Source organism: Typha angustifolia, chromosome 9 (genome assembly GCF_048772165.1).
Source record: "Typha angustifolia cultivar Huaian chromosome 9, ASM4877216v1, whole genome shotgun sequence".
NCBI lineage: Eukaryota > Viridiplantae > Streptophyta > Magnoliopsida > Poales > Typhaceae > Typha > Typha angustifolia.
The window spans coordinates 12,781,950-12,808,323 of NC_133247.1; the positions used below are offsets into that span (position 1 = coordinate 12,781,950).

At 34.4% G+C, this 26,374-nt stretch overlaps 2 protein-coding genes across 10 annotated transcripts; one reads left to right on the top strand and one right to left on the bottom strand.

Moving 5' to 3' along the window:
- The first annotated feature begins 423 nt into the window (after positions 1–423).
- On the top strand, positions 424–21,572 carry LOC140766624 (molybdenum cofactor sulfurase). 8 transcript variants are annotated; one of them, XM_073106104.1, is made up of 23 exons: positions 424–546; positions 687–937; positions 1,061–1,159; positions 1,603–1,661; positions 2,131–2,291; positions 2,806–2,960; positions 3,468–3,594; positions 4,851–4,953; positions 5,040–5,085; positions 6,326–6,364; positions 6,438–6,594; positions 8,578–8,680; positions 9,446–9,562; positions 10,199–10,276; positions 10,487–10,588; positions 11,395–11,488; positions 12,252–12,362; positions 12,945–13,009; positions 13,279–13,427; positions 14,740–14,972; positions 17,070–17,215; positions 20,932–21,042; positions 21,122–21,572. In XM_073106104.1, exons 2-23 carry the CDS (start codon positions 826–828, stop codon positions 21,239–21,241), a joined length of 2,487 nt encoding a protein of 828 aa, XP_072962205.1. In that variant the 5' UTR covers positions 424–546; positions 687–825; the 3' UTR covers positions 21,242–21,572. The 8 variants fall into 8 exon arrangements, 6 of the variants coding, with proteins under 6 accessions (XP_072962205.1, XP_072962204.1, XP_072962206.1 ...); XR_012105476.1 differs by lacking the exon at positions 21,122–21,572 and adding an exon at positions 17,495–17,640 and having other exon boundaries at positions 441–587; XM_073106103.1 differs by having other exon boundaries at positions 442–587.
- LOC140766626 (protein JASON-like) lies at positions 17,650–25,809 on the bottom strand. Of its 2 annotated transcripts, none has more exons than XM_073106112.1 (7): positions 25,561–25,809; positions 25,404–25,458; positions 25,221–25,318; positions 24,261–24,496; positions 23,372–24,134; positions 23,210–23,292; positions 17,650–18,430 (listed from the first exon to the last, which is right to left on the bottom strand). In XM_073106112.1, the coding sequence occupies exons 1-7, from the start codon at positions 25,708–25,710 to the stop codon at positions 18,427–18,429; spliced, it is 1,389 nt and encodes a 462-aa protein (XP_072962213.1). In that variant the 5' UTR covers positions 25,711–25,809; the 3' UTR covers positions 17,650–18,426. The 2 variants fall into 2 exon arrangements, with proteins under 2 accessions (XP_072962213.1, XP_072962210.1); XM_073106109.1 differs by lacking the exon at positions 17,650–18,430 and adding an exon at positions 22,560–22,913.
- Between the last annotated feature and the right edge of the window lie 565 nt (positions 25,810–26,374).

Genomic DNA, 26,374 nt, shown 5'->3' on the forward strand with positions numbered 1-26,374 from the left:
GGGCAATTTTGGCATCCATTTCTTCTCATCTTCTAATTCTTTTTTTAGATGAATTCTTATATTCTAACTTAAAATGGGTGCTTTTTGTCGGTCAGGATAGGTAAACTTTTTTTTATTAAACAAAATTAAGTAAGATTAGCTTCTCTAACAGTGGCAAAATTTGCCATAGAAATATGAACTTCTGTGCTATTAATAGTAATAACTGTTCGTTGGGTATCATCATCAACCTGTGCTCCAAGTTTCTCGGCAGAACTTGCAATCAGAGAAGACGTAATGCATGACATCCCCTTTTTGTATTGATTAGGCACATTTGCAGTTAACACCCTATCTTTTTTATTTTATGTTTTTTTTTTTAAAAAAAGAGGTGCTTACGCTTACACTTGACATTTTTGACTCGGAGTGTATTATTCTGTAAATATTGAGCAATTTTCCAACATAGAAAGTCCAGAAGTTTACCATAAATACCATAAATTTTCCAACATCTCCTATGACGTTTGCCTCCCACAGATGAGAATATCGAGTCAATCGACCACATCGAGTAGGAGGGTATCGTTGATTCGTTCTTTTGGTTATTTGACACGATCAAAGTTGGGGGCAATTTTCTTCTTCTTTATTTTTCTTGAACAAGAAGTTGGGAAGCTAAAGCTAATTGGTTTTCTATCCTACTTCTATGTTATTTATTTTAGAATCCGACACCTCAACCTTAACCAAGCACGCGCCGACTCAGAGAGGACTATTAAGAGAAGATAGCAGGTGAAAACTTCTGCTTATCTTTTTACGCTTCCCGGTGGAATTATTGTTGCTCGCGCGGAAGAAAGGAAGAAGATGGCGACGAGGAAAGAGGAGTTTTTGAAACATTTCGGGGAAGACTACGGCTATCCAAATGCTCCCAAAAACATAGACGAGATTCGCGCCACTGAATTCAAGCGATTGGAAGGTCTCAACCCGATCCAATCCTTTCTTTCTTGACTCCTATTGAAAACTTCCTTCTTTTTGCGTTGTTGATACTATATACGAAGGATTTGATGCAAATGGGTGCCTCTTTTTTGGGTTGTTGCAGGGATGGCTTACTTGGATCATGCCGGAGCGACTCTTTACTCGGAAACCCAGATGGAAAATGTTGCTAAGGACCTCATGTCTAATGTATATGGGAATCCTCGTATCCTAAATTGGTTAATTTGAATTTCAAGGAGTCATCTTGTATGGAATTTTAAGGGTGTTTGGTTATGGCTCTTTGGTCTCGTTCCGAATGTTTAGCATCTAAAAAGAGCTTTCTGTTTTTTGGAAGAATTTTGTATAGTCTACCTGAGAGTGTGTTCTTAATATGCTCTTCTTGTTCGTAGGATTCTTGGAAAGTCTGATTAGAGTTCCCTAAGAAGTTTAGCCTTTTTATCTTTTTCTCTTTACTACAATCTATTAATGATGCTTTTGAGCAGTTGGGTTCTTAAGATTGCAATACTTTTTTTGTATTCTATTTTCTTCAGGGTAGTCTATAATGCTGAACTTTGGTTTTTGTTTATGGCCTTACGAATGATTTCACGTTGATGTTTTCTTTTCCAATATAAATCCTGGAACTTTGTGTTCTTTAAAGTGATGGTTTAGATAGTCAGAGTGATTCTAGCATGGCCACAAGCGACATTGTTTCTGCCGCACGCCAGCAGGTATTCTCATTTTAGTTTTGTAATTCCACTAATCTTGTCATGAAAAAGTTTAGAAACAGATCTAGATACAGATACGTGGAGGAGGTTGCCAACTTGCCATTAACATTCTCCTTTAAACTTTTTGCCATAAGAGGTTCCATCAAAACTCAAAATATAAGTATAACTTGGAAATATTTGAGTAGCTAAAGTTCTGAACACTCACGATTAACTCATTTGTTTTGTGTGAGAAACTGTAGGCTCATTTTAAGAAAATTGAATCTTTTCGTTCTGCAATACTTTCATTAGTGGCAGCATCAATGTCAGTTACCATCAAGTTGTAAATATGTAACCTTTTCTTCCAAACTTCGGGCTATAAGAAAATTTATAGCATTACACATTTCCGACATTGAAACTAGCTATTAGTATAGTACTATAGTTCATTATGCTGTTCTCTTTTTCATTGATAATAATGAAGATGTGTTCTTACCAGGTTCTTAACTATTTTAATGCGTCTCCAAAAAGCTACAGATGCATATTTACTTCTGGGGCAACAGCAGCTATAAAACTTATTGGTGAATGTTTTCCTTGGAGTAAAGAAAGTTCTTACATGTACACGATGGAAAATCATAACAGTGTGCTTGGAATTAGAGAGTATCCAGCCAGTTTACAGAACTATCCATGGAATTGAAGATTGTTTACCTAAGATGTTAGCATTATGTGGTGGTAAATTTTAATCTTTTAAAGAAAAATCTCTAAGAAGGAAAATGTGCAACAATTTAACTAAAATCTATGCTTTATGTGACCCAAATGAAATTTTCCTCGTCATCAGGATTTTTGAATTTTTGCCTTGGGTTTGAGCATAATTATGGTTGCTTAAAATTGTTTTATGCTCACTTTTTGTTCAGAAAACAAAGAGGATTCTATGCTTTGGAGTTTTAAGATAGTCTCTTTTATGATTTATATATTATCTTTCTTGCTTCATATTTGTAGATTTCTTGGAAATCTCTTTCTAATTATTTGTCCTGCATTTAGCTAACCAAAAGCATTCCATTTCCTGTGAACTAGCTGCTTGAAAATGAAGGCACTTTTACTTTGATATTTAACTTCAAGAGATGTGCAAATCTGTAACAAATTGCTGGTTTAGTTTATCCTTATGCATTCACAGATATGCTCTGAAAAATGGAGCAGCTGCTCTTGCTGTTGATATTGAAGAGGTTGAGCATTGTAATGTACAAGATGGAGCTCATGAATCTTCTATTCAGATTTTGAAGCACTCATTGCAAAGGAGAGCGGAAAATATATTACCACAAGATCCTCAAGGTGAGCTTTCTGATGATTTTCTTTCTCTTGGTAGAGTCCTTTGATCAACTGTACTACTTTCAACTCTCCAATTGTTGGCTTTCAGTTCAACATATGAAATTTCATATCAAATGCTGCATACCTTTGCCCATCCTAACTTGGACACTGATTGGTCCTGAGCATTCATTAAATATTACATCTTTATAACAGTTTGGGCACTATAAGACACCATTCCATTGACTGTCCCAAATGTAGATTCATTCTTTTGACTCTCTTGGAGAATATTTTTATTCAGATCCAGTTAATAGCTGTTTTAGATACATGAAATGCATATTATGTAATCATCTCATGGAAGTTATCTGCCTTCTTCATGAAATTCTGTTATAAGTTTTGATTGATTAGTTATCAAGTTGAAGTAGTTCATTAACCTTTAGTAACTTGACGTTGATGTTCTTTTTTACCCCCATCAAATGATCTGAATGTATAGTGATGTAATCCATATAGCTTCTTATATACTTTTTGCTGCAGGAACTGTTTACAACATGTTTGCATTCCCTTCGGAGTGCAATTTTTCTGGTGAAAAGTTTGATCTTAACTTGGTTAGGCTTATCAAGGAAGATGCACAAAAAATTTTGGGAGGCCCCTCCCAGAAACGGTAAGATTCAGTTCTTGATAGAGATTGATCAGGTATTGATGGTGCACAAGTGCTTCAGTCAAGATTAGCTATTTTTGAACCAAGTATCCAACTAATGTCAACCTCAAATGTGACTGAAATCAAGAAATGATTATAACCTAAAAATCAGTTGAGGATATCTACATATTATATAAGCATCACTTCTGTTAGATTTTCTTGTCTTATTGATGAAATAGGTGGTATATAATATATATTAGATCTTAGATGCAGTCGGCCTATCCCTAAATGTTTAGACATAGTTTCACATAGTGTTCTAAGAGAAATCTAATTTTTCATGTACACTGATGCTTGGCCTTTCTTGTCAAGTTTGAGATTTTTCATAATACCATCATTGTGATGATCAAGATGTGAATTAATGGTTTTTTTTGCCTGTATATGTACTTAGTATATATTAATAAAAGTGGAAATTACTCTTTCTTTTAAAGTTTAAACATAAGTTATCTGCCTCAAGTAACTTCCTAGTCACTATTGATTGCTGTTTTATTGGCTTGGTTTGGGTACCACATCATGATTTGCACTTATAATACCCTATTTGGTAAATGCCCCATTTGTGACCATTGGTTAATAGCTTGGGTTGACCAATGGTTCTGTAAGCAAAATTTCGTTATTTGAAGACCAGGTCGCAATTAAAATCTTAGCAGGTCGTAATTTTGCAAGTTCGTGTGCTTGAGTTCTGCACTTTGACTCCTCGTTAGGCCAATAAGATTCATGACAGAATTTAGATGTTAACTGGTCAACATGCTTTCATGAATTTTTGCCTATTTATCTATTTAATCTAAGCTTATTTTTTATCCTGTCTGTCTGTCTGTCTCTGTTTTATCTATGTGAGCTATAATTTATCTTGTTCTTTCACTTACATCCAGAGGGGAATAAAACTCTCGATATCAAAATGTATTTTCCATTTGATCTACATACATAAAAGTACTCAAAAGAACCAAAAAGCATGTAATTTTAGACATCTCCTACTCAGTCATCAAGTACAAGAAATTCAGATTATTTTGCCCATTGCTATTTGTATGATAGGGAATAAAATCGTAGCTGGTCGATATGGTTGATAGTTGATAATACCTAGATATCTAAGGTAATTTGCAAGTACATCTTCTTGTAAAGAATTTTTACTGTTGTCAAATAATCTTCTAAGCATTGTCCTTATTCTTGGATTAGAATCTTAAGACTGCATAAATTTCTGATGCTTGTCAATTTCATATTGGGCACAGGGATTGCTGGATGGTATTGATAGATGCAGCAAAAGGATGTGCAACTGAACCACTGGATCTAGCTAGGTATCCTGCTGATTTTGTTGTCTTTTCTTTCTATAAGGTATATGCTGCATGCATCTTGATCCCCTCAAAATTACCTAATTTTTCTTATTGATATATTAACTGTATATATGCTGACTTTGTTAGATATTTGGTTATCCAACTGGCCTTGGAGCGCTTGTTGTTCGAAATGGTATGCAACACTGTCGACGACATTATTTGATATCTGTTGTTTTCTTGTTTAGAGTTAGTCCACTTTTACTTTGATTTATATTAGATAAATTATCTGTAGGACAAGATGGATTAAGTTACAGAGGGACCTGCACCTACACCAGATGACACGTTTGATTGCTTTATGAAATTTAGGTTACTAGCTCTGTTGTGAATGTGTCATCTCAGTATTTTGATCCTCTTACTGCTAGATACTCTTAGATTGTATTAGCACTCTTTCATTCAACAAAGTCAAATTAACTTTTTATATTCGTTTGATCCTTAAATTATGGCTTTCCAGCTTACTTTTTTCTAAATATAGAAATACTTCTAGTAAGCTTATGATGGGCAATTTAAAATTGCAGCATTTTCATCTAGAGGCAGAGCAGTCAAATTTATCCAAGATGATCTCTCCATTAGAGAAGGAGAAGAAAAAATTATGCTGTAAAAGTCACTATTTCACCTTTTTTGGTCAAATTAAGACAAAGTATTGCCAAAGTTCAATCTGGCTCCTTTTGAACTTTCTCAGTGACAATATCAGAGTCCCTGCTCTTTTTTCTGGTTCCTTTAGATTTATGATAAGTTTAGTAATTTTACGAGAAGAAAAATTTAATTGCAAATTTATAAAGTGTTTACTTCCATCTCAATTGTGACCTTTTTGAAAGTAAGATTTCATCCCGCAGTATTCCTATCTTCTTTCATTCATGAAATAATAGAAAATTATTAGAAAATTCTGTTCTCCATCATATTTCCAGTGGATTCTTGTTGAATTGTCTAATTACGAGGTATGGGTACTAGAAATATATCATCATCTAAAATTCAGATAAACATGATGAATGGACTGGTGGACTGCATCATTTTCTTATTTGTCACTAGCCATAACTGTATCTTTCCTCTTGAGGACACTGATATATTCTTGACATTGAGGTTTGAGATTCTTCATTGTAATAGAATAGCCTGAAAGCTGGAACATTATCCTCTGTTTCTTACTTTGTTTTATTCTGAAAATGTACATATCCCTAAACTAGTTCATGATCTGTTTTTATTGACCTCATTGCTCTAAATTTAAGGCTATCTGCTATCTGTGTTTGAATCTCTGTGTTCTATTCGAGAGAGATATTGGCACTTGAAAAATCTTTCGTAATGTCCTTTCAGCAGTCTTACTTGTTAGAGAGCATGTCATTATTTTTTTCTCTTTACAATTTTTGATGTGTGTTATGCAGAGGCAGCAAGCTTTCTAACAAAGACATACTTTAGTGGAGGTTAGTTATTCGCTTGTTATTTTTTCCAAGTTTTCTTCTGCATTGTTTGGTTTTAATATGTACAGTAATACAGGCACAGTATCTGCTTCAATAGCTGATATTGACTTCATTAGAAGAAGAGAGAGCATTGAGCAAGTACTTGAAGATGGAACCCTGTCATTTTTGGGCATAGCTTCTATTCGTCATGGTTTCAAAATTATTGATACATTGAGTATATCTGCTATTGCTCGGTATGTTAACACAGAGTATGAGTTAGTATTATTGTGAGGGTTGCAGCACTTGTTTAATGGATGAGTAGACGATAAACTTCCAAAAACTTTCAAAAACATTTACATGTATGCTATTTATATTTCATTTTACTTTATATATATACTATTAAACAGTCCAACTATGTTACTATTATGCCAATTTACTTAACCTCCACTTGAAGGAATACTAACTAATAGGTATTCTTTGTTATTTCTTTTTATACCTCAATCACAGCTCAAGATGTCCTTCATATTCTTTACCTTAATTTTAGGATAAATTTCTTTTGTTGCCTTTATTCGTTTTCTTCCTCAGATAGCTTTTATGGCTAAAAACAAATCTGTATTTGATTAATGTGGGATTAGAAGGTGATGCAGCTTATCCTTGATAAAGTTTCATCTCCAACAATAGGTCATTTCTGAATGTCGTCCACTCGTAGTCATTTATTTACTCTTGACAAATCACTTCTATTAATGTTTCACATTCTTAGCAACTGATATGGCTTTGGTCATTTTCACTCTGTATTGAGGTACTAAATCTCAGTGTTGGCAGTTGACAATAGATTTTCCTTTTCTTTTTTTAATTTTTTATTATAGAGCAATATTGTTCTTATCTTTGCCTAGACTGCAGAACTGTTTGCTGACCTCACAAGATTATTACATAGAGTAATAATGTGGTTAGTCTTCTTAGGTCATCAAACTGGTGTATCTTTAAATGCTCTGTATTGCTATACAACCATCCGGTATCATTAGATATTATTTTGTATCATCTAGTTAAACAAATGATGTTTAGCAAAATACATTAATTTTGACTTATCTTTAACTAAATTTGTATTGGAAAAGGTCTTGAAATATTTTCTCGCAAGTGAATGAGTTGTAAGATTCATCATGTCTAGCTAAGTCTAGCTAAGTATGTAACTCTTTCATATCATCCTTCTCTGTGGAGGTTGTCTAAAGTTGAATCATGAGCCTAAATGAAGCAAATTCAATTAAACAACAAGTTCTACCATAAAGAACTCGCTGGTAATATAAGAGCTGATAATGCCATAATGGAATCCTGGAGATATACAGCTTGGATGAACATGGGTACCATTTAAGGAACAATTAGGTATTTCTGGTTAAATCAGAGCTTCCTTTGAGAATATGAGTGTAAAATCCATCAGACATGAAGGTGGATGTTATTTAGGACCACTGTGGAAAATCCTTACTAGACACCTAGATTAGGATGTGGACCAAATAGAAGGTAACTGCAGTTTTGAGCAGATCTAAACTAGTCCAGCTTGTAAGACGGGCATAATTAGATGAAACAAGGAATGATAAAATTTTCACAAGCCGATTTCTAGTGTTCAAATGCACCACATTACATTGGTTCTACATCAAACAAGTCTATAAAAGTACGACCATAGAGTGAGCAAATGTTTGGCTATTGTGTAGATATTTATTGGGTGTTATTATGCTTCCTGACCTCCAACTAGGCTTATGCAGTCCTGTTTATGTGGACACAACCATTTCATTTTTCTCAAGAGTAACCTTAGAGAACTATGAAGATCCTTATAATAATTAATATTTAAAATGTTTCTTACACCTCAGGTAGCTGACTTCTCTTTCCTGAATTATCCCATGATATCATTCTTTTTCCTTAATTAAGAATAGATATATGAAGCCCAGTAGCCGAAACAGCTTTTTGTTTACTAATATCAATTATTTATGTTTAGTAATATCAACTATTTATGTTTGACTAGAGACCTTCCCTAAGAACACAACTTAATGTAAATTTCTGTCTGTTCGCATTTTCTACTTTGACATTATGTTGTCATAAGATATGTATGTTCCCGTGAGATATGTATTTCCATAGTAGGAGATATATGTTAATATCATTTCTTATTTAAGTTCAGGTACATTCTGGGGCACATTGATCTTCGTAAGGCATGCAATCTATTAATCAAGGTTTTGAACATTGTTGTGCAGACATACAACATCTCTTGCCACTTACACAAGGAACATGATGATAGACCTAAAGCATGCAAATGGAATGAATGTTTGCACAATTTATGGAAGAAACATTTCCAAGGTAAATAAGTCAGTATAGTTTATCACTCCAAAGGTTGAGCATACTTTAATTCATTGGCTTTGAATTTTTTCATACTTCTTTGTGTCTATTTACACAACATGATATGGGCAAGCTTACCTTTAAAGGAATAGTAATGCTGTTCTAATCTGTTTGGTGAATGGACCATCCAGTCACCATCCCTGAGGATTCTACTACTACAGCATATGTTTACTGATGATTTCTCCTCAACCTCAACAACTAATTTCTTTCATAGTTAACTTGATTTAATCAACCATGGTAGGATATATAACATCTTCCTTATATAGTCCTTTGCTTTATTTCTGAAATCTATATTACTTGGTACTCTGATTTTTGTGCTTCTGCTGTTCATTTGATGCTTCAACTTCATAATCATTTCAATCTTTCTATCAAATCCTCTACATCTTTTACTAACTTCCTAGGAAGTGATCTCCATGCCTGTCCTGTCATATGCTGTTACTCTTTGGGAAGGCTGATCAAGAGAATATTTTGTTGACATAGTGACTTCCTTAACAAAAATTAAGGAATTAATCTGTTTTTTGTTCTGCTGTTTTCTCTTTCTTGATTCAGTAATGTTTGTAAGTCTTCTTATTATAGTCTCTAATAAGTTACCATTACAATTTAGGAGGGTTTCATATATGCTGTTATTTGCCTTGTCATTTACTTATCAGTCTACCACATATTTTATTTGATATTATCTTTATATAGCTTGGAGTGCCGTTATCAATTTTTTTATCCCTTGTTAAGGTATCATCTCTGAAAACGGGTCCCATTATTACATTCAATTTAAAGAGAGCAGATGGCTCCTGGTTTGGATATCGTGAGGTGGAAAAGTTGGCTTCATTATCAGGGATTCATTTGCGAGTAAGAGAATGATATTAAGCGTTACGTTTGTTTTTCTTATCTATATTTATGAGATTAGTCTTGCTGTGTGATCTTTTGAGTAGACACGTGTTGGGATTGCTTATTAATGTATGGTAACTATGGTGGTTCTTTTTCAATTTCTAGATAGTGTTGAAGATGGATAGCTTGACTGTTCAATAGGTTGTTTTCAACTTTTCATACTTTTGCCTTTTCCTTTCTTTCTGTTGTATATTACTTACATGTTGGGTCTGTCACTAGGTAAAAGTCCATTTCAGAATTGTTACTTACAAACAAAATTATAGACAAATGCTAAGATGAAATAGGTTTTCTGTGTGCACATTTAATAGAAGTTATGATAGTGTCTATATTCAATGTCTATATTCTACTGTCTATTACCCATGAGTTCAGTCATCGAAAGAGTCTTAATGAATGAAGATAGACATGTCAAAATTTGTAAATTGTACATACTTTATTGTACAACAAAATTAGGGCCAACATATACTAATTTGATTTATTGAGGTTATAAAGGATAACTAAACTGCATTGGTGAAAGGTTTTCTGCAATATATACATCCTAAGTCATTGTTTTGCTAGCATGACAATCTTTTAATTTACGATATTATGGTTTTACTGTAGACAGGATGCTTCTGCAACCCTGGTGCATGTGCCAAATATCTTGGTTTATCTCAGTCAGATCTAATTTCAAACCTTGAGGTACATCACATCCTCTTTCTTTTGACTGGGAGGTGACAGCTGACAAGTCATCCAACTTCTTAATATATATCTCTCTCCTAGGCTTTCTAATTGAGTGCAAAAGCTTGTTGCTGCAAATATAAATGGTTTTGTGGCGTTTCCTTAACTAGATTTTGTAATTAGGAAAGAAAGTTTTTTTTTCCTGTAAAAACTTGTTCTTCTTTGTGTCAGGCTGGACATGTTTGCTGGGATGATAATGACATATTACATGGAAAGCCAACTGGTGCCGTTCGGATATCTTTTGGTTACATGTCAACATATGAAGATGCAGAGGTATCGATTTGTATCAGGGTTACCATAGCTACTATCTCTTTGTGATGCTCAATTTAGTCTCTATAGTGAACACATTTGAGATGAAGCACTACAACTGTTCAGTATTATTTTACAAATTACAATTGTTATAACTGTAATAGATGCTTATAAAGTTCATGATAGAAAATTTGGGATTATCATCTCAATACCTTCATTGAAGTTGCTGTTACTTGCAAATAAACAGTTTAGAACTTCAACAGATTATTCTGGATCCGTAGCCTAGTTGAAGTGCCAGAAAATTTTATGATTGAGGTTCTAAACTGGACAGTGGAAAATGGACATTACAGAATGAATTTATTTTTTCTGTTATACTGAAGTGAGGCAAGGTTGTGCATAACATCAGGGTTGATGAGTACTGGAATGTGTAATTCTATCTGCAACCATCTCATCGATGTGCATAGCATCCAATTAAGCTCTCTAGATGATGAGGCTACAGAAGATAATATGTCACTTCAGGACCAAAGGATATAGGCAATTAGGAATTAGTAGTAGTTATTGGGCTGTGGGGCAAGCTGTGCTAGTCAAGCTGACATTACAGGGTATATAGTCGGGCCTGGAGCATCCCATGTATCGAGAATAGGAGTGGAAAGGGTCGACTAGATTGATTTCCAGTTGTGATCTGATTTTTAGTTCAAGCTGCTTGGATTTTGGACATGACATATTTTTATACTGCATAAGTAATGAAAATTGTTTTTGAGTAACTATTTTCTACAATTCTTCTGCTATTTATGGTACTAAGAGCGGTTTCCATTTAATCTCTTTTGCAGATATTTCTGAAATTTTTAGAAAGTTCTTTTGTATCCAAGTCTATATCATTTGAAAATGGAAATCCATTAAGATTAGAGATGCTTCACCTCTCAGGTAATGTTATTTCTCAGTTTTCTTTCAGTTTGTTTCTTTCCTTTGCTACAAAAGAAGATAAAAAATTACATGTTTCCATGGAGGCATGGAATGAATGATTGAAATCCTACTGCAAAATAAGATACAAAGTTTCATGTTTGTTGGAATGAATGATTGATATCCTGCTGCAAAATAGTTGTGTTACTTGAGTAATTAACTCCATCTTTATCTGATCACCTGAATAATTTGCTCGTTCATGTGGTAAATGGTTAGGATATGCATGATTCAAAAAAATTTTGGATTAGCATTGGATAAATAGAGACAACTATGACTGAGAATTTCTCTAATTACTCAGTAAAGCAAGTTCAGCACTTGGGCAATATATTTTTGTCCTGATAAAAGGAACATTAGACCATCTTTCCCATGTAGAACAATTATTCTTCTGTCTTCTGATTCAGTTCTGAAAATTTATCTAGTTCGGGAATTTAACTATTTTTGGTTATTAAGTGGGCCATGCAGAGAAGCAAAGAGCACTAGATTGCAGGGATTTTATTGAAGGTAGGATAAGTAGACATGAACACTTCTAAATCAGTTGTTAGAAACTTGCAATATACTCCTAGAATTGAAGAAATCTGATAAAGCAAGGAATGAAGTTGGTATTATGTGGAATATTGTTTGGTTTTATTTCAACATGAGTTGTCATCTAAATGTAAAAGCACTTTGCTCTATGTCTATTTCATGTCAACACGATTTACTTTATATCTTTCAAAGTTATGAATCACAGGTACTGGAATACAGCAGGCTATAGTAGCTGTTCAACTGAAATCCATTACAGTTTACCCTGTGAAATCCTGTGCAGGATTCACTGTGCATAGATGGCCCCTAAGTAATGCTGGTATGCTTGATTCTTTTTGGTTTATAAATATGCAAATTCAAGTTTTTTTTTCCTGTTCTTTTATCATAAATCGTGCAGCAGACTAGTCTGGATTCCAAATAGAAAATTTGTTAAAGGCATGCAAATTCATTTGTATTCAAAATTTCTCAATAATGTATAATAATATGTAAGATGTCTCATAATGAGAAATTTCCTTTTTCTGTTTTTGTTATTTGAACATTCTCATTTTCCCAAACAAGCGTTCTTTTTCCCTCTTTTCTTTGACTTTATCTTCTTTTTTCTCTCTTCCTTCTCTTTCCTTTCCTTTTCTCTTTTTTCTCTCATTTTTTACTTTCTCCTTTCTTCCCCATTCTTCTCAACCAGTGTATCGGATTATCACCGTACACGTGTCCTTTAAGGACCATCTTTTTCTGTGGCAAGTTTACAAATTATTTATCATCTTAATTCCAATAGTGAGCAGTAGATGTAACTAAATAAAGTTATATCTTTTCTGACATAAATGTAAGTCTACATTAAAGTTTAACTATTGATTTACAGCTAATGAAAGAAAACTTTCTGTTAAATTTTGTCCTTGCTGAATAGGGTTACAATATGATCGAGAATGGCTTCTTAAAGGGCCGAGCGGTGAGATTCTTACCCAGAAAAAGGTATCTTCATAAATATAAGTGCGACTTTATGAATGTGTAATGTTGTTATGTTTATAATTTGTGCCATCTGTAATCTGTATGAATATGCTGCATAAGGATCGCAGTTTACTTAATTTCTGGTCTACTTATGTGTAAGTTTTGAATGACTAATAATAAGATATTGAATTATATCTGGTCCTTTCCCTTGCTTTAAATTTTAAAATCAGTGTTTCTTACTTTGTGGCCAAGTGTTGCACTTTCTTTTTGTAGCCTGATATATCACACTGCAGGTTCCAGAAATGTCCTCTATTCGTACATTTATTGACTTGCAATGCGGGAAGCTGTATTTAGAATCACCAATTTGTAAAGAGAAATTGCAAATTTCTCTTTTGAAGAATTCATCATGCATAAATGAGGACATGGATGTATATGGTCAAAGGTATCCACTTGGAACACTTCCTCTAAATTTTTAGTTTCCTTGACATTTTAGAGATTATTCGAGAGTTGAGACACTTTCTGATATACTTAACTCCTTATTTCATATGGTTTCATATCTTTCTTTGACAATTCACTAAAAGATATAATCTTTGACCAATGATTCTGTAAACTACATTGAAAGTTGTGAACAAGTATATGGAACTCATGTAGTCATCTTCGCCATGCATAGTAAGATGTCACCTGGCCATGTGCATCATACTTATGTGTCCCTGTAGATGATTGTTCTTAACATTTTGTCACTTTGTTGAATTATTACTATCAATGTCAAAAACATACACATGAATTCGTAAAATGATTTGTCAAAACAATAGTTGACTAGTAACTTTTCAATAAAATTAATTGTTCCATATTGTCACCTTCGTGAAGTATTTTTTTTCCTTTCTTCATTGATCCCTACCTATTGTATTGCAATTTTACATTAACATGGTATGTCTGTATGAGTTGACATGGTGAGAATATATTGAATTGCTATGAAAGTGGTGGCATTGCCACCTAATTTAGGGAATGAAGTGCAAAGACAATGAAAAGTCGAGCCTAGTCATGCTAAGAATGACCTTACTTTCTGAATGTTGGCATCAATGTTCTTAACCGTGATATGATAAAGTTCACTTTTTATGGTATTGCTATGTCAGGTAATATTGGACTTCTATTTCAAATCTCTGACATTTTACAGATCCAAGTTGGGTTTGATTTTGGCTGATCTATATTATGGTCTAATTGTGGTTGGGTTAGTTTTGCCATTATTCGATCTGTTCTGGCCTGCTGATTTGGTGCCAATATTATATGAGCTGGAGGCATTTATAGTTCTAGATCACAACTTGTAGTCTGGAAATAAATTACTTTCAAAGACGAAAATACTGACATTTCATTTCTTTTTTTTTTAATAGTAGTGAGTGTTAACTAGATTGCTTCTGTATAAAATTTATGCTTCAAGAGGCTCCTCTTATTCTATTTTGATTTGCGATAAATAGGAAAGTAAGGAGTGAAAGTGTGGGGTAGTGAGGGAGTAGTTGGGAAAGTACGAGAACTTAGAAAGGAGGCTCCTGCAGTGATATCTCAGTTCTATTTAGCAATAGGTTTTCATATGCAATATGATGCTAAGTTCATTATCTCTGATTATTTGTTCTATGCAGGATAGTTTCTGTGATTAGTTACTTGTGTTATAATGCTTCTAATACCAGGAGTTAAAGTTTCACTGGTCAATCGTTCTTACTTATGTTTGCACTTCTCTTCTTGATTTTATCTTGAGCAAGATATGACGTACAGAGTTATGATGATGAGGTAAATATGTGGTTCACTAGAGCCATTGGTCGTCCTTGTACATTTGTGAGATCTTCAAGTTCCAAATCTCGTTCTTGCACAAACAAGGCTGGCAGAGAAGACAGTTGCAGAGATACATGGAGCAAGCTGAATTTTGCAAACGAGGCACAATTGTTACTTGTATCTGAAGAGAGCACTGTTGATCTTAACGACCGGCTAAAATCAAGTAAGTAGGTTTGTCTCTTTATTGATATTTGTTCTAGCCTATTTTGAGGTTACTTTCTTAGTAATTGTTTTACAATGTCAATTTTTCTTGCTACTTGTCTAAGATCTAATGCTGTATCGATGAATGGAATACACATAAATTTTGCAAGCTAAGCCTAATATCAGATCTTTCTTTCATCTTCTTTTTATATCTTAATAGGCAAAGCTCAAGCCTCATGATTCTGTAATGTTCCAGCATTTGGCCTGATAATAACGAATACAAATACTGGCGTACTCACACACATGCACTTGCACACACACACAAAAATCTCTATGGCCTATTCACTCTATGTCAAAATTTTGGAATTAAAAATCATTGTTTGGTCGTCTATCATCTTGATCTAATTATTGGTGTTAGAATATAAAATATAAAAAATCAGCGTTCTCTAAAAGCTTAAGCTTTTTGAATATTTGGTGAGTTATCATAATATCAAAGCAAAGATCTTGAGTTTAAATCCTATTATACCGATATTTTATTTAAATATAAAATCTCCATCTATTTAACCACTTCTTAGGCTTATCAAAATATCTCACCTCGGAAGTGAGGGCACTGTTTTATAACACCTTAAGCTTTTAGAGTGGATGGTGAGTTATCAATTATTATTGTCGGAACAAAAAATCATTTAATCTAGATACCTTATTCATGCGCCAGAATGTTGCAAGTTGGAACTGAACAAGAAGTTTTGTTAAATTTATGACCATTGGTTGGGATGGTTGATGCACAAAATGGAGGTATCCTTGTTGTCTACAAAATTTTAGATGTACATATCCCAATGGTTCCATTTTGAGTTATGACCTGTATACTTGGAAGTTGAAACTGAAGCTTAATTTGCTAGTAGCCTACTACATGCTCAATGCTATATCATATTGTTCATCTTTATCACTGCTAACAATGATACAAGCCTGAAGCCTGCATATTGCATATGAGATTTTGCACCACTTTATTTTTGTACTGAATAGTATGCTTCTACAGTCAAAATATTAAGACATTTTTGCGTCCACAAAGCTTTTGACCAAATCATGGGGATACTTTGGTGGCTCCTTTGCAAGGAGTGCAGTAGGAGGATCTTCTGGGAAGAAGCTAGAACTCTGACCGGGCTTCGAATCTCCCTCTCTGAGATGGGTTCTTCACTCCCTTTCTCTCCTATCTTCTTTGAGGACTTCTCTTCCCCGTAATCCCTTTTCTCTCCCGTTTTGTAAATTCCTCCAGTGTTAATAAGTCTACCTATGCCCAGCCCACTCAACAAAAAAAAAATGGAAAATCTTTGCTGTTGTATTTGTAAATCAGCAAATTGGTCAGCCACATCAATAGTCAGTATGTCACCCCAACTTTCCACAACTGTAGTGACTTTCCATCTAGTCTTATTGATGAACTCCATTGGTTAATTTTCCAAAGCTAGATAACTTGTAACGGAAGTGATCATTCTTTTTCACTAAATTCTCCATCTAAGGTTCTCCTTGTGCAATGATATTTGGAGGTTATTCTCATCTATACCTTTAATAAGTACTATGACATATGGAAAAAAGAGATGCTACTTCCTATTTGAAAAGAGAGATGCTAGTAATAATAAGTATTCTCTGTAATTCCCCGAAGAAGGGAAATTCTTTCCAGAAGATTCAAGAACCTAGAAAGTTAGGAATATTGTGCAGTAGTTTGTGATAAGCTGTCAGCCAAGGGTTATTCTCTAGATAGTAGTAGTTTGTGAAGAACCTGCAAGACTTGGCTACTAGATGGTTCATGCATGTAAACATACATTTTTTCCATTAGACTAAAGCATTATGCATGAGAATTCCACTATTAGACATCTCTACTTTGGTACAACTTGGATTTTGATACTGCCCAATCAATCTCAGCCAAGAAGTTTATAATCTCTATTTTCCATCCAAATAGCAGATGTGATTCTTTCATATATTATACTTATTGCAGCTTCCTTAATCCTTACGATTCAGGGCATAGGTAAAATGCAATCTTTAGCACAGGGAAAATTTTGTTTTTACTCTGTCTTCATTTAATCTATTATAGTGAAATTGTAAAATAATATCTAGTTTCTTTGATTAGAAGATTATGAGAAACATATACCGAGGTCTAGGCAGCCTCTCCTTGTTGATGCGATGAGATTCCGCCCAAATCTTGTAATTTCGGGGTCAAAACCTTATGCTGAGGATACTTGGAGAAGCCTTCAAATTGGAAAGGCACATTTCACTGTGAGTTCTTTACGTTTCACAAACTATTGGTCTTAATTTCTTTCATTATCGTCAACAGATGTACCCAGTAAGGGATGTCTCATGCTGTTCTGTGAAAATAGATTGATAGCAGATAAATCCAGTAAAAGCATCTTACATTTTCTGTTCGTTCTTTATTTCTATGTCGTAGGAGTAAAGACGCATTATAACTTTCTATTGAAATGTTCTGATAGCATAGTGGAAAGGGCTTACCCTCTGCATTTCATAAGATGAACATGGTTGCATTATGCTTTTCTGCAGTTAAGCAGACTACAATTAATGAGGGGTGAGCTCTTCATTTGCAATTGGAAGTCATAGTGTCCATTTATCTGAGTACTGCTGCTACTGCATAGAATAATGCAGTTTAGTTTCTCTTACCTGGCTAACTCAGCATTTACATGTGTCAGGTACTAACACATGAATATTTGTTAAGCAAATATTTTTACTCGCAGAAGGTTTCTATCATTACAATTCAATTGTAAAAGCTTATGTCATGACCTGAAATTGGAACCATGATTGACCATGTACCTTAATACACTTGAGATACACAAAGTTTTAACTAATATTTTCTAAGTCCACAAAGATAAGAATTAATGTGAACATCTAATTTAGATAAATTTAATCTAATAATAATAATAATAAAAATAACCAATGTCACGACTAATGTGCTTCTAATCAAACTGAAACAAACAAATAGTTTAAAACATAAAGACGAAAAGTAATGAAAGGTAAAAAGGATAGATCTTAAGTGGAGGTGGAGTCCCGGTGTATCTCGCTTAATCGTCACACTGACCAGTTGTTGAAATATTAGAAAGAAAAATCCCATGAACTAACAACTAGAGGTGTCAAAATAAATAAGTGGCTTGGGCTTGGCACAAATTGCTAAGATATTTGCACCTTTTATGTCACGACCCAATTCATGACCGGCCATATACCTCAATACGCTTGAGATACATGAAACCTTACTAATATTTTCTAAGTACACAATAACAAGAATTAATTAGAAAATCTAACTTCGATAATTTAAACCAATAATAATGAAAATAACCAATGTCATCACTAATGTGTTTCTAAGCAAAGTAAATTAACAGATAGTTTAAAACATAAAGACCAAAAGAACTAAAAAGTCAAAATGGTAGATTCTAAGTGAAGGTGGGGTCCCGGTGCATCTTGCCCAATCGCCATGCTGACCATTACCTGAAATATTAGAAAGAAAAATTCTATGAGCCAACAACTATAGCTTAGCACGAGGAATCTACTCAAAATCTAAATAAGTTCAAAATTTATAACTTTAAATAAGTTCTATATCCAACGACATAAAATGATAATTTCACTAAGCATATTCTTAAAGTAACAATAATAATGACAATAATAATAACAAATAGTCATATCTCATAATATGCTCAATTCTAACATAGTGAATTTTTTCTCAATAATAGTTATATTATTTATCTCAATTGGTTCTATACCCTGTGAGTCCACGTCAACTAGAAGTCACTTTGAGATGGCATTCGAGTCTTTTTCTTATAACTAATCTAGTTAGGGTCACCAGGAGGTGTAACTATGTGATAAATGTATTATGTCTTTTCCATTAACCGTTAAGAGATTATAGTCACCTCAAAAAGTCTTTCGATCTAACATTAGACTATTCTCTAACCCTGTCAGAGTAATCTAAGAAAGTTATTACAGTGATCTAAAATATGACTTTTCATTAGATTTTTAATTAGACTTGAGTCATCATGAAAAATCTTAAGTGATCTATATTGAAACTGTTCTCTAAGTTATACCAAATATAGAATTTTGGTATTTACACGAAGTATATCGATGCACTAAATCATATATTTTGCACACAGAAAAATACGTGTCCCGATAAAAAGCATGAAATACAATATGAATAAATATGTGAGTGAACTTACTCACTAGAGCCTAGATTAAACAACTAAAATTTCTAATCTCTAATCCATGTGCTAAAAATTACCACATTTAATAATAAAATTTTAAATTAAATAATACTATGATTTCTAAAATTTATAGCTAAATAAATTGTTCAGATGGGCCAAATTAAGCCCAATTAGTTGTGTTGGGTTGTAGCTAGCCTGTAGCCCACTTTTTCTTTTATCTTTATAATAATCGGGCTAGGCCAAGGCCTAAGCCAATATTTAAAAAGGACTGGGCTATGGGTTAGTCTGCAGCCCACGACCCAATACTAAGGATCGAGTCAGGTTTTTGGGTCCGAAACCCAGACCCAAACCCCCATAGTAGAAAAGGTTGGCTCGGGTTGAAACCAAGCCTAACCCTTCTCTCCCTCAATGAGAATGATGAGGGAGAAAAAGAAAAAGAGGGGAAGGGCGGGAGAAAGAACATCGTTGGCAATTGTGTCAGCCTATCTTGCCCCCTCCTCACGACACACCAAACCATGCAAGGTGGAGGAGAATACACCAGCGACGACCCACAGTCTTAACTATTGGTTGGTGGCGATTCGAGCCTCGAAGGCTTTCCCAAAAGGCAACTATGGTACGAAGCCAACGATGTGGAGCTCCTAAACACGAGCGGCAGCGACCCGAAGCCGCTAGTCAACCCAATTTGCCGACGAAACTATGAGCACCAAATTTAGATATTTCTAATCAACCCTAATAAACTTAAATTAAATTTGAGGAGTGGGAGAGGACTTACCAACGAGTCGCATGGTGGTCTCTAATTACTCTGGTGGTCCTATTCCATGACAACGTCTCCGACAATAAACAAAGAAGAAGATGATGATGATAAAAGAAAAGGAAAGAAGGGAGCTAGGGTGGGTGGATAAGAGAGGATTTAGGGTTTTCATAAGTTAGGTTTTAAATTTTAATCTGATTTTGATTCGGAGTGGCTGGAAATCTTGTAGCCACCCCTTTCGTTGCGTGACGGAGAAGAATAGGGGAGGAAACCCTCTTCTCTCTCAATTTTTGTTTTTCAAGTTTTTACATTCTATCTGTCTTTTATCAATTTTATAATGTTCTTTTCTGAAATCCTATCTTTTTGCACTTGTTTTACTGCCTATTTTCTTAAAATTAAATCTGTTTACCTTGTACTGCCTCATCAGACAACCGTATACTTTAGGCTGCATTGTGGCTAGACACGTAGTAAGGAGCTTTTGATGCAGCAACCTGGTGGGTGTATGGAATGGTTATAAAAAGAAATAGTATAAGCGATACAGTGGTGGCATTATTGTGTTCCTATGTCATGACTACCTATATGTATCAACAAGTGTCAACATTTTCAGGACACACTTTGCACATTTTCTCTGTTCCTTACAACTGGTATTGCTTCTGATCCTGTTTGGAGAAAGTGGAAAGATATAAGGAACACTATCATTGATGATATTTTCTTCGAGGCTCTTTAGCTGTCTCCCTTGATCTATTTGTTACTGAAATCTATATAGTTTTGTCCTCTTTTCTTGACCTTTTATTATGCCAAATTTCTTCCATGTGAGAGAACTGGTAAAAAATCAATGTGCGGCATTTTCTTGTTATTACTATTTGGGAAACCTCGAAAGCTTTGCTAGTTAATTCGAAATCTAACCTATTCATACATGGTCATGAATTTACTTATTCATACATGTCAGTAACATGCAGAGATAGTAACTCAATTTGGTGAGGATTTTGGTTTAACTCCATTATTAAGTTTTTATCTCATAGTTCGCTGATAGTTACATATTTTAGGCATTGGGAGGATGCAACCGCTGTCAGATGATTAATCTCGATCAGCAATCTGGACAATTACAGAAGTCAAAGGAACCATTGGCAACACTAGCATCATATAGACGACAGCAGGTATGGAAAAAATCTGATAAAAATAAGTGAGACTATAAAGAAAATAAATTGTTCCTTAACTGAATCTTCATGGAAGCAGGGAAAAATTCTGTTCGGTATCCTGTTAAGATATGACAATGGTAATAGAAATGCAGACAATGAGATTGGTGAAGAGATATGGCTTCAAGTGGGACAGAAAGTGTATCCATCCACGAATTAACATGAAATCAACCAAAGAGACTGAGCAAAGCAGCAGTTTCGAAAGAGTAGGACAGAAAAGAAACTTTTGTTGATAGTATATTTTCTTTCCTTTTCAAAAGAAGTCAAAAAATTCCAAATGGTGCATACATCAGTCCATACAAACATGTAATACATATGCACATACATAAATATATATATATATATATATATATATATATATATATATATATATATATATATATATATATATATATATATATATATATATATATACATGATTTAATATAATTTTCTGTTTTGTAAGATAACCGAAGGTGCAAATGGCTATTATCTAATTTGTTGTACTTTCAGTCAGTAGCAAGAATTTTATATTTTTATGGGTCATATATGTGTATATACTATAACAGAGCAATTGCTAGAATTAAGCATTTCTTCTGCAAATCCCAATGAGTGGCTTCGATGTTCTCGATAATTGACTACATCTGTTTACAGAATATGGTTTATCTGTTATAGTTACTATATTACTTTCTATTAATAAAGAAAACTATCATAAAATGAACAAATGATGTTGTCTTTGTGTTAGGTATGAATAACAATAGTGCTGCTCCAAATGATCTCGGAGATGACAGTTGAGGCCCTCCAAGTAGAGAGTTATAAGTCAATATTCCGTAGGGTATAATCTTTCAGTTTTAGAAGAAATTGATGAGGTTAGGTTTTTCGGCGACTTAGTGAGTGGCACAAGGTATTTGTAGGTTGAGTTAAGGTATAGAATGAGACAGTTGATCACCTCCTGATCATCTGTAGGCTAAGGTATTTGTTGCCTATTCACTAGTCGTCTCTCAATTTACACTTGGCCTTCCTCTTGGACTGATTATTTCAGTAGTTGCTGGTCTTTGGAGGAAACAGGAATCATACTTTCCTCCAAAGTGTCTCCCCTTCAAATCTTCTTTTCTAATATTTAAGATATAAAAAAAATGATAAAGATGCATGGAGGACACACTTCCCACAAGATCACATACAGAGTAAGATATGAAAGAGCACAACAGATTATTTTAGTTGGAAAAATCTGACAAACTACAGTTCATTATCCATCATTAATAAAATTGTTTCTAAAGATTTTGCAGCATTACATGCAGAATCTCGCTCTCAACTGGGAGAATGATGGACCATACCTATTTCTAGAATTGAGACAAGGGGAACAAACATTTGTTTAAACAATCCCAAGTGAAAAACAGAATGACTGTTTCAAAGGCACAATACTGTCAATAGGAAAATCATAAGCAGACAAGCCTTCACAAATTCTGTTTTTTTTTTTTCAGATTAGTAAATTAATGCAACTTTTAGCAAATTTTTTTATAACAAAATGAGAATATACAAGGGATATCCAGAGATGTAGGATCTTTACTAATTCAGAACTGAAGATTACTTTGCACAACAAAAGCAACATCCCACAAGGAGCTGCAGATTTGTTAAAATTTTACAACCATCAAGACTAATTCAAATGGAAATATATCAATGAAAAATTATAGCACACAGTTGTGAATATAAGTTCTGTAAAGCTTAGCAGCCCTTTTGGCATGTATTCCACTTAGCAATTCCATTTGTGTTGATCCTTATCAGGAAGCCCGCCTGTATAAAAACTTTATTTACCTTCTTCCTCAAGCTCAACCAACCTTCTGTTCAGAAATTTCCTGAATCATCACATTGTTAATCAAGTTTGGTACATAAATCAAACAACTGCCTGACCCAAAGATGTAAAGCATAAGATAGAGCGTCCGTTGCACGAGGCCCCAGCAAATGCAGGGTCTGATGAGGGTACAACAGCCTAACCCTCATAGTTTAAGAGGATATTTTCATGACTTAAAACCCGTTGTCACTTAAAATTGCAATGGAACCCAATTAAAGAAGTAAAGAACATTGTGAGAAAGTTTGTGTGCAGAATTGAAAACAAAAAGGAACAACAAATTAGTGAGCAGTGATACTAGACCTTTGAGGAAATAGTTTATCATCTGACAAAGCCTTCTCTAGCCTTTCTTCAAAAGGAGTAGCATGCCAGTTAACCTTCTGATCCTGATAAAAGAAAATCCAATATTATAATAGTCAATGCAAACCATGAAGGAAAATGAAGACAAAGAATATAAATTTATACCTCCTTGTACTTGGTTGTTGAGTTTGGAATTCCATTACCGTCCCACCATTTGGGAAATCTATGCGCAGGTTCATCATTATTCCAGTTTGCAGGAAAAATCCCAATTATATGTCTATTTGTGCCAGAATTCTCACTACAATGCAAGGATTCTTCTATAAGATTTTTAAGATCCTCTTTATGCTCCTCCAGAGTTGGAGGCTTCAAGCAATGGGATAAGTTTGAGATAACAATCTTTGGAGTATTTGGCTCTCTGTTTTCCATATCCTCTGGAACACTTTGTTGACTTATGACTTGGAAACATTCCTCTGTACAGATCTTCCCTCGGTGCTGCCTCTTTTTGTTATTTGAAGATGAGGAAGTTAGAATTTCAGATAATTCTGAATCTTTAGCTACTAGATGGAGTGCAATCTGCTGTAGTTTCCCTTGGCAATCTGGTCTTGAACATTGCAATTGAACCGGTGAGGATGAGTTTCCTCCTATTGTCTTCCTTTGTGATAAGTTCTCAATATGTTTCAAAACAGGATAAGCGTACTGAGTTCTGATCTTAGCACGCTTCTCGCTTCTAGGATTCTCCAGGTGGCCTGGATAAATTGTTCCAGGAGTCTGCATTTCATCTGTCAAAACTAAAGGAGTTGGATAAGGCGAATCATTGGAACTAAGGGCTCGAATTCTGGTATCATTTTGGGATGGAGACATGTCGAAATTAACAGGTTGAAATTGCGACTCAACTCCAGCTGCCTGTTCACTGCCTTCAAAGTTCACTCTGTTCCATGAAATTTGGCATACATGAAAAAATTGTAAATTCAAATTTATAAATTTACCGAATTATTTATAATACTTCAATACTATCAAAATCAGATCAAAATCAGAAAGGCATAAGAAACTTTACCTTTCAGATATCTTTTCTTCAAACTTTGAAGTTTCTTCTAGATGTGGTGGAGTATTAGATACTTCATTACATTGTGGATCCGAATCAGGCTTTCTACCGGATGCACTCCGAAGGAGTGAACGGGATTCCTGGAACAAGACAGCCTCACTAGTACTTTGAACAGTTGTTCCGAATGATGCTTTCCAAATTTCTGCAGGAGTTTCTGATATTGCACCGCAAGACTTGAGGTACTTGGCCTGATTATAAAATTTAAAATATATACAAATTTCATGAAAAAGTTACATTCAAAAGCAGGTAGATAGGCAGAGGGTAAAGCATGGCATTTAATTATTGACCAGAAAAATCAGCATAGAACAAGCCAGCATAATAACATGAAGAAAAATCTACGAAAAATATGCAAAGAGCAAGATTGTAGTATTTCTTTTGAAGAATTGAGGTAGAGTTAGTCTACTTAAACCTCAAATTGTAAAAGATGTGACTCCTTGTGGCTAGTAAACCATGAACCCGTGCACTGGAACTTTCCAATCCATATGATGTTCAAACAAGAAGAGACTATGAGAAGAATTCATTATCTTCCATCAGAAAGAAACTTGGTAAGTACCAAAAGAGCTGACCATGCTCAGATTGAGACCAATGATGCCACAATCAACTCACTGCAACCCAATAAGCCAATGCCCAGTGACGACGACGACGACGACGACGATGATGATGATGATGATGATGATGATAGAGAAAAATCTTATAAAAATTGTCATATCCCAATTAAAAAGTTGTTTAGGCATATAGCTTCATAAGAAAAAAAAAAACTAACAATCTAAATCAGTACAACCCTTAGTTCTAAGTCTATCAAACATTGAAAAGTAAATTAATACCCAGACCAGCAATTCTGAAATGGCAAAGAGAATGCAGATAAACCACTATTCAGTGAAATTATCACCGGGGAATAATTTATTGACCAACCTCACGCTTGAGATCCTCATCAATGTAATCGTTATCATACTTATAAGCTATATTCCGCTTCTGCAATTTCCCACATGGAGAACCATTCTCTCTAAGATCTAACAAGAAAAACAACAATTTGCATTCAGCTATGGTACAGTAAATCTCTGCAGAAATCTGAACTAAAAGGCTCCAAGATCGGACCTTCTTCTTCCCCCAAGAACAAAGAGCCAAGCTGGTTCTTTGACACCAAAGGATCCTGCTATCAGGAACACCGTTTTCATTCGCATTAGACATCGAAATGGAATCGAATCATCTAAAATCATAAAAAATTAATAAAAAGAAAAGTATCTATTTCTACCCGATCGTCACAAGATGCCAAATTGTTGCAATAATGGTTATTCCTCCGGTCGTCGTCCTTTGTCCGAAAGCACGAAAAGAAGCAACCCATCAGAACGGATTCAAGAAACCCTAAGACCTTATTGACTGCTCGAAACTTGGATCGCTTCATAACCGAGAAACTGAGAGGAATTGAATTAAAGAAACCCAAAATAAGGGTTTGGAAGTCAGGATTAAGAGGGGAAGAGAGAGAGAGAGAGTTAGGGTTCGTTTGAAATTTAAATCGGTATGAAGAGGGAAATACTGAAGCGGATTAATTTAGGGGGATGTGAAGTTAACTCGCTCTGATTTAATTCGAACCGGGAATAAACCGGACCGGTGAGTCTAATGCTAGCTAGATATAAAAAATTAGGGAAAATTATATTTCACACCTTGCATTTATGAAATTTAAATAAGGCTTAATTACATTTTGCCCCTCTATATTTTGATCATGTATCACTTTGCCCCATATATTATAAAAGCATATAAATACCTCTCTAATAATAGAAATTATGAAATTACATTTCTATCCCTTGTAGTTGGTCGGAATTATTATGATTTATTAATTTAAAAAATTAAATTATATATTTACTCTCACTTACAGATGGATAACTCTATCTTAGCACAGTCATATTTCTCACATTGTACTTTGATGGTCTTCTTCCTCTCTTATTCTTTTTAAATTTTAATCTGTCGTTCCTATCTCTTAAACTCTTTCCTCTTAAGAATATCAAGGCACTCAAGCATCGGAGAAGACACAGAACACCAACATCATAGGAGATCGAGCATATTAAAAA